Consider the following 12939-nt stretch of genomic DNA (forward strand, 5'->3'; position numbering starts at 1 on the left):
GCGCAGAGAGTTTTCATCTCAGCAGCTCCAGTAACAGTTATAAGGAGTTTTCCTGGCTTGTTTATTCCTCAAAAGTCTGTTTTTCCTTGTGTGGTATTTCTGTGCGTTAATAACTCCGTAAGTAATAATAGTTATTGTCATTGTGGATGTGTTTCAGAGTGTGTCATCATGTAATTCAGTTGATGTTACCTCAGAAGTATTTTTGTGTCAACATACAATAGCGTAATGCTCACCTATTTGAATAGTCATTCAGTTATTAACAATGTTTATTCGTTTATAGAAAATATTTGCTTGTAATGTATGTTGATGGAAATATGTATCAGGTCTGATCGGCATATTAACACTTGTTATACAGAGCTAAACCTGCGCACACACTTTTGTAACCGGACACCGCTTGTTAGCAGCGGCAGCTCCTCCTTTTAATGCAGCTGCATTTAGCGCCTATATGTGGTACAATAAGCTCTGGTTTACGGTTACATTATACAAATGTAACTTATAAGTATAGTTATACAGTTCTTAACTGTGTATATTCTGTCATGTCATTATCATGTATATTTACCATCCTAATTTGTTCTCTCACAGAAACCACATTTATGTACATATCCATGCAAACCTGTTTATGCCTTGCAATTGGATGACTGAATAAACATTACTATCATCAAAGTTCACTCTGGATTAGCTGCAGTTCTTTCTAGCCGAATAATTAGGCCAGTTGAGTTCCAACCATCCCACTGCGCACAGAATATCCCACAGGCACCGTGTCGAATGTGGACGAGGTCGAACTGGAAGCCATATTAATCTTGGACTAAATCGGCCACCGTAGGAGTTAAAACGAAATCGGAATTGAACAGAACAGAAACTAAAATTCACTGGATGGTCATATACAAGTTCACCACTAGATGGGGGAAAATATCACACAGTGTAGCTTTAAATATGGATATTTTTCTTACAAAAACCCATTGATTCGCTTCAGAAGGCTTATATTAACTGGCACCCCGAATGAGCCTGGTTGCTCCCAAGGTTTTTTTTTCTTCTCCATTCTGTCACCTGATGGAGTTTTGGTTCCTTGCCAACGACGCCTCTGGCTTTCTCAGTTGGGGACACTAAATATTCAACTATATTACTGATCAGCTCATTTCAATTATCATAAAGTCATAATTAAGAGATAAAACGTTGAAAATATGATTTTAAATGTCCTCATTATTAGATAAAAATTCTAAAATATGATTTTAAAAGTCATAATAGTGAGATAAAAAGTAGAAAATACGACATGCTACGTCATAATTATAAGATAAAATGTTGAAAATATGATTTTAAAAGTCCTCATTATTAGATAAAAAGTCAAAAATATGACATGCTAAGTCATTGTGAGATGAACAGTTGAATTGTCAGATGAACAGTAAAAATTCTGAGATAACATTTTTGGATTTAAAGTCAAAATTATGACTTAAAAATCTAAATTATGATTAAAAGTCCTAGTTATGTCAAAATTATGACCAAAACATATACTAAGACATTTAATAGAGGAAATCATGCTTGCTATTTTTTATTTTTTTATGCACTTTAAATTTTTGATTCGCACTTATAATAATAATATTTACATTATTGTTTTCATTTGGTGCATTATATTTTTTGTGCGTTTTTGCATTTTGAAATCAGTTTTTTTTAAAGAAATTAATCAATCAAAAACTTACTTTAGCTTTTCATCTAAAACAAAATAAATTTCCTATCATCACTGTAAAGCTGCTTTGAACCAATCTGTGTTGTGAAAAGCGCTATAAAAATAAAGGTGACGTGACTTAACTTATTAACCCCCAGGAGCCGTGTGGAGTACGTTTATGAAAGATGGATGCACTTTTTTGGTCTTCAAATTTTGGGCTGCCATTCACTGCCATTATAATGTTTGGATTAGCCAGGACATTTTTAATATAACTCTGAATGTATTTGTCTGAAAGAAGAATGTCATATACACCTAGGATGGCTTGTGGGTGAGTAAATCATGGGGTCATTTTCATTTTTGGGTGCACGATCCCTTTAATAATATGACTACAAAATAATTATTATGATAATTATTGTGATATTGTTATTAAATAAAAAATAACAAAATAAGAAATATCTTGTAATATTAATAATACTATTGTACTGTTAAAAAGGAGTAATAAAAATCATATTATTTTACTGTAAAATGACAATACTAATGTTTACATTTTAATTTCTTCATTTTCAAACAGTAAACCATCAAGATTTCATGGTTGCCGCCAAATAAAAATGAAGCGAAATGCAGCTCTGTGTTCATTTACAGGCATGCAGCTCACAACATTAGGTATGTAAACACCATGCTTTACTCTGAAACCACTGACAATCGCACTATACCATATTGCAATATAGATTTTATTTCAATATATTGAGTAGCCCTTCATGCTAGTATATCTAGTATATCAAAAGCGACCTGCAGTACACGTCCAAGTGCAATCGCCCTTGTGGGGTCCGAAAAACCCACAACCTTTTGGCTAACAGCCTAGATTCATAAACAATTGGTCACACCCCTCCAAATATGAGCATGTATCTGCATAAATCTGCATGTGTTTGTGAACCTTGCGAGGCGTTGTCGAAGCTCTTGATGAGTGTTTTGACGGTGGGTGATGGTTCAGAGGAAGTGGAGGAACGTCGACTAAGGCCCATCCCCTGCCTCAGCGCAGCCAGGTCTCTCTCCACGGCATTCATATAATTATACACACGACCGCGCTCCTCTTCCTGCCTGTAAAACAGGACACACAATGACACTCGGATATCCTGCATATGCAAATATTTGCCCATACAAACATAAATCACACCTGTGTCTGAGTGACAATATGCCTGTAGTCACAACACATTTCCACTGTAAATCTACACTACATATTCTCTTACTTCATGCTCTTTAGCTCATCCAGCTCTTTGTTCATCTTCTCATTTTTCTCCTGAGCTTCCTGTAGGCGCCGCCGCAGGTCTCCAATCTCCTCCTGAGCTTCTGACTTGATGTCGTTGGCGATGACAACGGCCGTTTGCAGATCAGCTTGGAACTGACGCCACTCGGCTGATTCCTCCTGTGAGTGACAGGTGTCAGTGAAATTCAATTGTAGAATGATGGAGATTATTTCTTGTGTGAAAGGTCACAAAGATGGTAGTACTAATTTCATACCATCTTTAAGATTACATTTACTATAAGAACCCTGATACACATTGCAAACACAGCACATAAAAAAGGGAAAATTTACCCGCAATTTACGGTGAAGAATCTTAATCTCCTTCTCCATATCATATTTCTGATCATGAAGCTTTTTGATGGAATCTGAGGGGGGGTGGCAGAAATAAATACAGATTTATAAGGAAAGTTAAATGTTAATTAATGTGTTGCTGAAAGTTTATTTTATTCAATTGCCTAATTTTATTTTTATACAATTATGTTATCTTTTGCATTTCCTTTGGTAATACATACAGTAAAACAATCATTCTATTAAAATGAAACTGAAAGCTAAACATATTAAGTAAAGACAATGTCTGTATTGCATACTCAGATAGCTCGATGCCGCCTCTATGTGGACAGCCTGCATAACTACAAAATAATGAAAACAAAACTGTGGGCATCTGGTCAACACCACCAGACAAATGTGTTTGTTACATACATAGAAAAAGGTTTTCTGTACAATTCTTTACTTGAGATATATCTTACACTATGCACATTTCATATATTTATAGATAGAATACATAATACAATGAACCACTCTCACATAGATTTTTTTCTTCAGTCTAAAGGTCCGTTCACACCAAGAATGATAACTACAAAGATAACTATATCGACAGTGTTGGGGAAAGTTAGTTTTAAAAGTAATGCATTACAATACTGCCTTACTCCCTAAAAAAGCCAACTAATTGTGTTACTTTTTAGGGAAAGTAATGTGTTACATTAGGCTAGAAATCTAGACGTACCCTAGCGGCAGCAAATATAATTTTCTGCCAGGGCGTCTAGCAACTCTCTGTTGACTTGCGAGCTGGAAAAACCAAACTCTGGTCAGGCCAATCACATCGTGTATAGAGTCGGTGGGCGGGCTTAACATAATGACGGCAGAGTTGCGGCGGTCCTGCGTGCTGGCGAACAGCGGCCTTTCCAATCGGCTTTGGCCGCGACTCTGGAAGACTTGAGTTAAGCTTTTCTTTAAGAAAACAACAAAGAACGGCACTGAAGTCATTCTTAAGAAAGGAAGATGTGTTCGGAGTTTTGCCGACCGGATACGGCAAAAGTTTAATCTATCAACTAGCTCCGCTTCACCTTCTTCGTTGCTCTGGTTGGTTGTAGCGCTATCCTATTGCGTGCAGAAGGAATTTGAAAAACAACCGTTTATCCCACCCCTCGGATTGAGCCCTACCAATGGTGTGTTCCCAGACCCAACATCTTGATGTGGGTCTGGCTTGTCAGGCTAGCATTACATTACTTTTGAGTTACTTTTTATTATCTGGGCTGGGCTTGCTTGTTTGTTTGTTTTTTAATAACAAAAAAAGTTATATTTTTGGCAAATGTAAAGTGAATTGAATACCAAAAGTGAAGAAAGAAGAAATTTTTTAGCTTTTAGTATGATTGAATTGGATCATTGAAGGTCAGCAGCAAAGACATTGGTTAATAAAGTGATATTAAATACATAAAGTATATTGACGATTTCTCTCAACATGGGGACAGGAGAGGGTACACAAAGTAACTTGAGTTACCTATTTGAAAAAGTAACTTGATATTTTGTTGTAAATTTACAAGCAATGCGTTACTTTTCAAGTCACTTGAAAAAAGTAATCCGATTATGTAACTCGCGTTACTTGTAATGTGTTACCCCACACACTGTATATCGATATACTGTATTACCAACGCACAATATGATCGTTTATTTTAATGGCGCACTGCAGTTTTGTCGCCTGTTGCTTGAATTCTGATTGGTCAATGTTTTAATTGCTCACTGGTAGAAAATCTTTCTAAAAGTGATTATCGTTATAGTTGTGGTGTGGACTCTTCTATTCCTTTACATTTAACGATTTTTAGAATTACATCTTCGCTATCGTCCTTGGTGTCAATGGGCCTTAGCTATATACAGTAGAAGTATTCGGCACAATATTGTTGATAAATATACGGTAATTATAAAAAACATAATTTTGATAAATAAATAAAAAACATATATATGTGTCAAATAAATATAAATCATGTTTAGTGACCATTAGCCATGGAAACCATTCTGTCATGCGACTTACTCTCCAGGTCGGAAATGATGAGGTTGTCATGAAGCTTGACAGCCCGATGCTGCTCGACTTCATCCTCCAGCTCAAAGATGGTCTCCTTCATGTCAGCGATCTCTGTATCCTTCTCCTCTAGTTCAGAGCACTGCTGCTCCAGCAGCCGCTTCTGATCCGCTAATTGTGCCTGGATATCGTCACGAAAAGCTCGGAACTCACCCTCAAGCTTTAGGGAACACAAGGATACATGTTAGCAGGGAAACATCAGGCATGTGATCAGCTAAAGACAAAACAGAAAGAAAAGCTGCAATACATGTTGGAAAATGTACAGTACACTACTACTAGTTAACCTGGAGATTCAATATGTGAATTCAGTATGTGACAAAAGTAGTGTGAATTCATAATACTATGAATTAAGTACCCGGATGACCTATTACTTCCAGCGAGATTCTGAAGTGTGCATCCGATGGACACTAACAGTAGGCAAATAGTACCATAGACCTACTACTTCCGGAGAGATTCTGAAGTGTGCATACGATGGTCATACCATTTCATTAGGCCACAGGAGAGGAGTTGTGTAAGTCCCATGACAACGTCAGCATGGCAGATTCAGTACGTCTGAATTTCATTCTTACTACACACATTCATACTATATAGAGCATTCTTTTTTAACAGTTGTGAATGTTCTTCATCAAATGTAGTACATTTTCAGACAGCATCCAACCTTGGATGCAGCTTAAAGGATTAGTGCACTTTTAAATAAACTTTTGCTGATAATTTACTCACCTCCATGTCATCCAAGATGTCCATGTCTTTCTTTCTGCAGTTGAAAAGAAATTAAGATTTTTGATGAAAACATTAGAGATGCTCCGATCAGCATTTTTGGGGCCGATCACCGATCACCAAGATCATGATCTGCCGATTGCCGATCACTGGAATGGGAATCTTTTATCTATAATCTTGCAGAGTTTGCACCATTTGTAGAAATGAAACTAACTCTAAATTAAGGAGAACCACCAAGTGTTTATTTTAGAAAATGAGATAACTTAAGGCTACTGTAGGCCATCTTTCCCAAATAAATGTATATAATTATCTCACCTAAATATTTGATCATGCAGTGCATTTTTGTTTTTAAAAACAATTTTTCAGGTAGGTCTAACATTAGTATTGAGGTAAGAAATACTAAAGACATTTAATAAGAAATCAAATGTAAATTAATATTGGTCTTCCCTGAATCAATTAAATTAGATTAATCCATACACTTAAGGTTGCAAAAGTTAGTCATTCAAGAGCAGTGAGTGTCATAAAGGCTAATCAAACAACACAAGACAAAGAGAAACTCAGAGACAGCAGCAGTTTATTCGACAGCTGTCACTTTAAGAGCGAACACGGATACGGTAACATGCAGTTGCACAAACGTTGGCTGCGTCCCAATTCGCCTACTTATACTACGTCCTAAAAGTATGTACTCTTTTTGTGAAGAAAAAGTACATACTTTTGAGTGTGTAGCAGAAGAGTATGCAAGCTTTGGGACATACTACTTCGTCATCTTTAACGGACTCTGTTACGCGCGTCCCGTCACCGTTGAAACTGCCCTGTCAATAATCGTCACAGTTCAAATCCCCCACTTTCAATTTAATTTCCTACCGTATCGGAGAGAAATGTAGTCGCTCGTTGATCTGCCTTTCGTGGGTCTTTAATGCAGAGACTCCTCTCATGTGTTTGCAAAGTTAATGGCCAAACGTATTACTAAAGTTCTCAATGCTGCTGAAGGAGAAATATAATGTGGATAATATTGAATAAATATCTTTTCGTCAGGTTAAATACTGATAATTGCTCACTCAAACCACTATCTAATCCTCTCCACTTAACCACCAGACTCGCGTAACCGGCATGTTTGTAGTTTTTTAACACTTTTTATCCGCATTTGTAGTTCTAATCAAATCCTCGTCCATCTCGCAATGGGTTGTGGGCAATATCAGCCGTTAGAGTGCGCATCGATCTGCACTTCGGATTCTGACCGGAAATAGGAAACCATCCGGGAATCTTTGGAATACTTTTTTCAACATACTAAGATTTGGGACATACTAATTCTTTTTTCGAATACTATTTAGTACGGATAGTATGCGAATTGGGACGCAGCCGTTCACTCGCGAGTCACAACGGGGTTTACGTGCATACTCGTCAAGACGGTCATTTAGTACATACATTTGTGTGTATCTGACCATTTCAGCGCAATTTGTACTCGCAAGCTTTTTGTGAGATGGCGTGTGTGTGTGCGTGCACGCACGTCTGGAGAGCGCGCGAGTGCTGAGCGGTTTGAACACTGGCAAGACTTAAAAATAAATGCAAATGGTAAACTTTAGTGACGATGCGACACTGCCTCGATTGTGCAAATCCTGTGTCAACTGCAGCTCGATTTTAGTGCAGATGCGATGATGTGAAGCCATTTGAGCATTTTGAAAGGGAGAGAGAGAGCGCGCACACGCAGTGATTCACTCGCGCTGTTTAACTTGCGTCTCACAGAAAGTTTTCAAATGACTGCGTAAGTTATTTAATATAGAAATATGAATTGTACCTCACCTTCAGCATTATAATTATTTCACCCGCGCTGGAAAGAGAATGAGACGGTGTTGCTGCATATCATGCCCTAGCTCTCACGGCAGGTGCGGGTTTTATGTGTCGTCAGCATGCGATCGGTTCATGAGATCGGCCTTTTTGGAGACCGCCGATCAATCATCCCAAAGAGATTATCGACCGATCGAGATCGGTTGCCGATCAATCGGAGCACCCCTAGAAAACATTCCAGGATTTTTCTCCATATAATGGACTTCAATGGGCTCCAAACGGTTCAAGGTCCAAATGACAGTTTCAGTGCAGCTTCAAAGGGCTTTAAGCAGTATCAAACGATACCAGACGATGAATAAGGGTCTTATCTAGCGAAACGATCAGTTTCTGCGAGAAACCGAGCAGTATTTATGCTATTATTTTACCTCTTATCAGACGAACGTGATCATCTCTGAGCTCTGCCATAACTTCCGCTAAGTGAGGTCAAAATACGAGCGTGGTCATAGATGTATATGTAGATGCCTCATTAGCGCCTGCACAGATCAGTAGAATGAGGCATCTACTATCGATATATCGATGACCACGCTCGTATTTTGACCTCACTTAGCGGAAGTTGTGGCGGAGCTCAGAGAAGGTTTCTTCGAAGAAACTGATCGTTTCGCTAGATAAGACCCTTATTCATTGTCTGGTATCATTTGATATCGTTTACAGCCCTTTGAAGCTGCACTGAAACTGTCATTTGGAACTTGAACCGTTTGGAGCCCATTAAGGTCCATTATATTGAGAAAAATCCTGGAATGTTTTAATCAAAAATCTTAATTTCTTTTTGACTGCAGAAAGAAAGACATGGACATCTTGGATGACATGGGGGTGAGTAAATTATCAGCAAAAGTTTATTTAAAAGTGAACTAATCCTTTAAGACAAAATCAAAGATACATGTTTGTCAATTTCACCTTACTAATTGCCTCCTGGAGCTGGGCAGCTTCACTGCGCGTGTGCCCCAGTTCCTCTTGTAACTGAGCTGCTTTGGCCTCCGCCCGCTCCTTGTCTAATCTCTCGCTGTCCAGCAGGTGGCGTATGTCGGTCTTATCCCCTGCATTGTGGATGGAGATGAGCTGGGCCACTCTCTGCCTCTCTTGCTCAAGTTGGATTCTACAGCGGTTCAGCTCCACCTGCTCCCCTTCGGACACCACCATCAGCGCTTCCAACTCCGCTTTGGCGACGGCCCGCTCCCTCCGTTCCATTTCCACAGCTCTCTCTGCCATATGGACACGCTCCTTCAATGCTGCCATCAGGCCTTGGGCTTCTGCATTCTCCTGTTCCGCCATCTTGAGAGCACTGCTTAGCTGTTGCTGCACACCCAGCAGCTGCTCCCGCTCAAAACGCGAGCCCTCGTTCAGCTCGGCATAGCGCCTCTCCAGCTCCACATAGCGCCCGCTTTTGGCATCTTCATCATCCTTGGCGTACGCCACCCGGTGCTCGTCAAGAAGGCCACGGAAGTAGTCCAGCTGTCTTCCGTAGAGTTCCAAACGATCCCCTTGTTGACAGAGGGAGTCGACAAGAATGGCGCGCTCCTCACCCAGGCGTTCGTTCTCCGTGGTAAGCTCTTGTGTGATCTGCTGCAGATCAGCAAGCTCCTGCAGGGTGGCTTGGAGTTCTTCTGACGTGCTGTGCTGGTTCTCCTCCATTTGATGGATTCGCTCAGTCAGGCAGGCCACAGAAACCTCGCTGGTGTTCCCGCTGCTGCCCCTGCGGGAATTTTCCCGGCTCGGTGGCCCTCCTTCTGATTCAGAAGACGATCCACAACCTGAGGGCGCATCCAGAGCATCGTCACTGGAGGTGATTGGCTGGTAGGCCTCACTGCACTCACTGTCCACTGCATCAGGAGAGCCTACACGTCTCGGTTCTGACAGAAGGTCCTCAGTAGAGCCTTGGGCGGAGCCTTCAGCGGAAAATGTGCGCATGCCAGCCCCTCTGCTTCCACTGCTGCTGGAAGCTACAGGCTCAGGACTAAGGGATGGGAAACGCAGACCTTTGTCAGGGCTGTCCAGACGGTGCTCCAGAGAGAAGCCAAGCGCATTGAGGCGATCCTTCAGCATCCGGTTTTCACTTTTCAACATATTTAGCTCATCCAGGATGCCCTGGTTCTGGTCTTGAAGGAGGAGGAGAGTGGACTCCACATCAGTGGCACTGATCACAGGAGAAACCTCTTTCTCCTGAGGCTGCTTGGTTTCTTGAGAACCTTGTTCTGGATGCTGTTCAGGGGCTTCACGTTCTTCCAGACCAAGCTGGGCCCTCATACCTCTAAGTTCAGAGCGAAGATGGAGGATCTCCATGTCTTTGCTCTTGGCTAAGCCCAGCAGGTCCTTCACTTGACACTCCAGCACTGCTTTATGGCTTATCTGGCTGTCTGAGCGAGATTTGCTCATCCGAGACTCAGTCTCAGCTACGGCATTACATCGTGACCGCTTCTGAGGCATGGCATCAGTGGGTCCGGCAAGCTTTTTGGCAGCACTTGCTCTGGTTCGTTCTCGCAAGTTCTCTCGGGTCGCGCATGGATCCTTGGCTGTTGATGACATGGCACGCCTTCCTGAAAGACCTACAGGAGGGAAAAAAAATTGCAAGCTGAAACATTTCACAACAACATAAATATTATGGACATTTCATTAGCGGTGTTGTGGGTATCAAAGTAATTTTGCAAAACACTTTTTCTTTAAAATTCTTCAGAACCAAGGCAATGCTTATCGCTACCTGAACTGGTCTTGGACCTGGTCTCAGTGCTGCTGGTGTTCTGAGACGAGGTTCCTCTCTTGTTTCTAGCAGTAGTGTTACTGTTGCTAGTGGACACTGCTCCACTTCCTGCACTGACCGCTGGGAGATCATCATTGCTTTTTGCCTGGTTAGCATGCGAAACATTAAGTTAATGATCTGTTACAGACAAATCACAAGCTAACATTCTTAGCTGGCACTTGGTTCAACATATTGATAATGATTAAAAACGTCAATTTCTCCATACTAAATAGTTACCTTAGACAGTGGAGCTGCACTATGGGTTTTGTTTGTCATCTTCCCACCTGTGCCCATAATGCTGCCTCCCTCTGGTCTGCCCGGGGCCTTAGTGCCCGCTGAGGTTCTGGAGGTGGCGGCCGTGGGCTTGGTCGCCTTTTTCATGCTTGGCTCCAAGTTCTTGATACATTTACAGCGTAATCTAAATAAAAGGATGCAGACGATGATTAATTTGGATAAATTGGCTGTATTTACGTGGATTCAAATGGAACAAATAAAAATGCAGACCAAGTTATATTGAAAGAAAATTTAAAATACCCCACTCCGTCAGAAAATACAAAAAAAGTGTTAAAGAAAGAAGCTTCTGAACAGTATGGCATGCATGCTAAGTAAACCCTGCCATAGACAAAAATATAAATCACAAAGACATCGCTGCCACATTATTTATTCTTCAGACATATCTTTTTGTCCTGAAGCATTTAATAGCATTCAATCATGCACAGCTTTAATCGAAATATTTCATTACCTTACTCCAGCACTGGTTATTTTCCTCGGGGAACACATTGTGTACAAGTCTTTGCCTTTAGACAGTTGGAATGTAACTTTACGGTCCCAGAGGACTCTATTTATGCAGCTTCACACACACTGTAAACTCAGACACTTTAGGGGAAAACAGTCATTGGCCAGTGTTTGAATGCACACAACACTGTGTGATTGGAGGAGAGTCGGAAGAGGATGGAACTGCCTTTCTTATCACATCATCATGGGTGGAGGCCAGGCCCGTTGGAAGAGCTGACCAACTGAGTCAAGCCTTAAAAGGCTTTAAAAGTCTTAGAGCAACAGGGCTAGGCCTGAGGCTAGAAAAAACACGGCAGCTATATGAATCCTCACATATATCAAAAATAAATGAATGTCCCTGTTACACTTAATTTACAAAAAAGAGACCAAATACAATTCTATTTTTTATTTTTACACTATGTAATGTTCTATTTATTAAAAGTATACATTTAATCGAGTTAGTGTTTTTACGCATTTTTCATTTATCCTAAAACAAGCTAAAGGCAGTAACAATTTAAACAATATATTTTATTTGTGAACTAATGTTCAGCTTTTCTTTTTAATAGTCAAATTATTTTCAGCAGTCATCAAGCTTGTACACTGGTCACAGACACGAAGATGTACATTTAATTTCCCCAAGCTGACTGCTCACTAAAAATACCCAGTCATCATGTTTTCAGGTCATTTCAAGTTTGCTTTTGATGTGACAAAGCAGTGATATCTAAGTGGCTGAGTTGTTTACTTACTTTTGAAATAGTCTTCACATTAAAGGGATAGTTCATCCAAAAATGAAAATTCTGTCATCATTTACTCACCCTCATGCCAAGCAGATAGAGCAACCATTGACTACCATAGTATTTTTTCCCCTACTATGGTAGTCAATGGTTGCTCTATCTGCTTGGTTACAAACATTCATCAAAATATCTTCTCTTGTGTTCAGCAGAAGAAAGAATCTCATACAGGTTTGGAACATCATGAGGGTGAGTAAATGGTGACAGAATTTTCATTTTTGGGTGAGCTAACCATTTAACTCCATCATTGTCTTAATTTGGGCAGATTCTAGAATGCGCACAAAAACAAGAGGCGGGATTTATTGAACGAACCATTATCCAATCATAACTGATCTTATCCAATCATAGAGCGATGGAGGCATTGCCTCCTTTCACATGACTTTTCCCCATTAATTCTCAATTAACCCCCACTAAACCCACACATGCTTTAAAGGTCCCATGGCATGACATTTTCATTTTATGAGGTATTGCAACATTAATATGAGTTCCCCTAGCCTGAATATTGTCCCCAAGTGGATAGAAATGTTGATCGGTGTAAACCGAGTTCTGGCTGTCTTTCTCTGCCTTTGAGAAAATGACAGGCCAGACGAGCCAATCCTGAAGTCTCCTGTTTTGACGTCCAAACAGGAATGGTTACCTCCCTTTCCTCCGCTCAGAGAATCTGGCACGCCCATGCAAACGCTCGAGAGATCATGGCTTGTGAACGAGTGAATGCTGGCAGCTTCTCAGTGTTTGGATGTACAAATGAAAACAGAAGTCTTTTCT

General features: G+C 40.4%; 1 protein-coding gene across 4 annotated transcripts in view; it reads right to left on the bottom strand.

The window, feature by feature from the left end:
- Positions 1-12939, bottom strand: part of specc1lb (sperm antigen with calponin homology and coiled-coil domains 1-like b) — a 52820-nt gene that overhangs the window by 28965 nt on the left and 10916 nt on the right. For 3 of the 4 annotated variants that reach the window (XM_079835338.1, XM_079835337.1, XM_079835336.1), the window contains exons 2-8: positions 10847-11027; positions 10571-10715; positions 8773-10418; positions 5269-5476; positions 3255-3328; positions 2908-3083; positions 2595-2758 (exon numbers count right to left, since the gene is read on the bottom strand). In XM_079835338.1, the coding sequence (XP_079691464.1) occupies positions 2595-2758; positions 2908-3083; positions 3255-3328; positions 5269-5476; positions 8773-10418; positions 10571-10715; positions 10847-10990 (2557 nt within the window). In that variant the 5' untranslated portion in view covers positions 10991-11027. Of the gene's footprint in view, positions 1-2594; positions 2759-2907; positions 3084-3254; positions 3329-3550; positions 3593-5268; positions 5477-8772; positions 10419-10570; positions 10716-10846; positions 11028-12939 lie in introns of all 4 variants that reach the window. The other variant, XM_079835335.1, reaches the window with a different exon arrangement.

Source organism: Gobio gobio (assembly GCF_949357685.1).
Source record: "Gobio gobio genome assembly, chromosome: 14".
Classification (NCBI taxonomy): Eukaryota; Metazoa; Chordata; class Actinopteri; order Cypriniformes; family Gobionidae; genus Gobio; species Gobio gobio.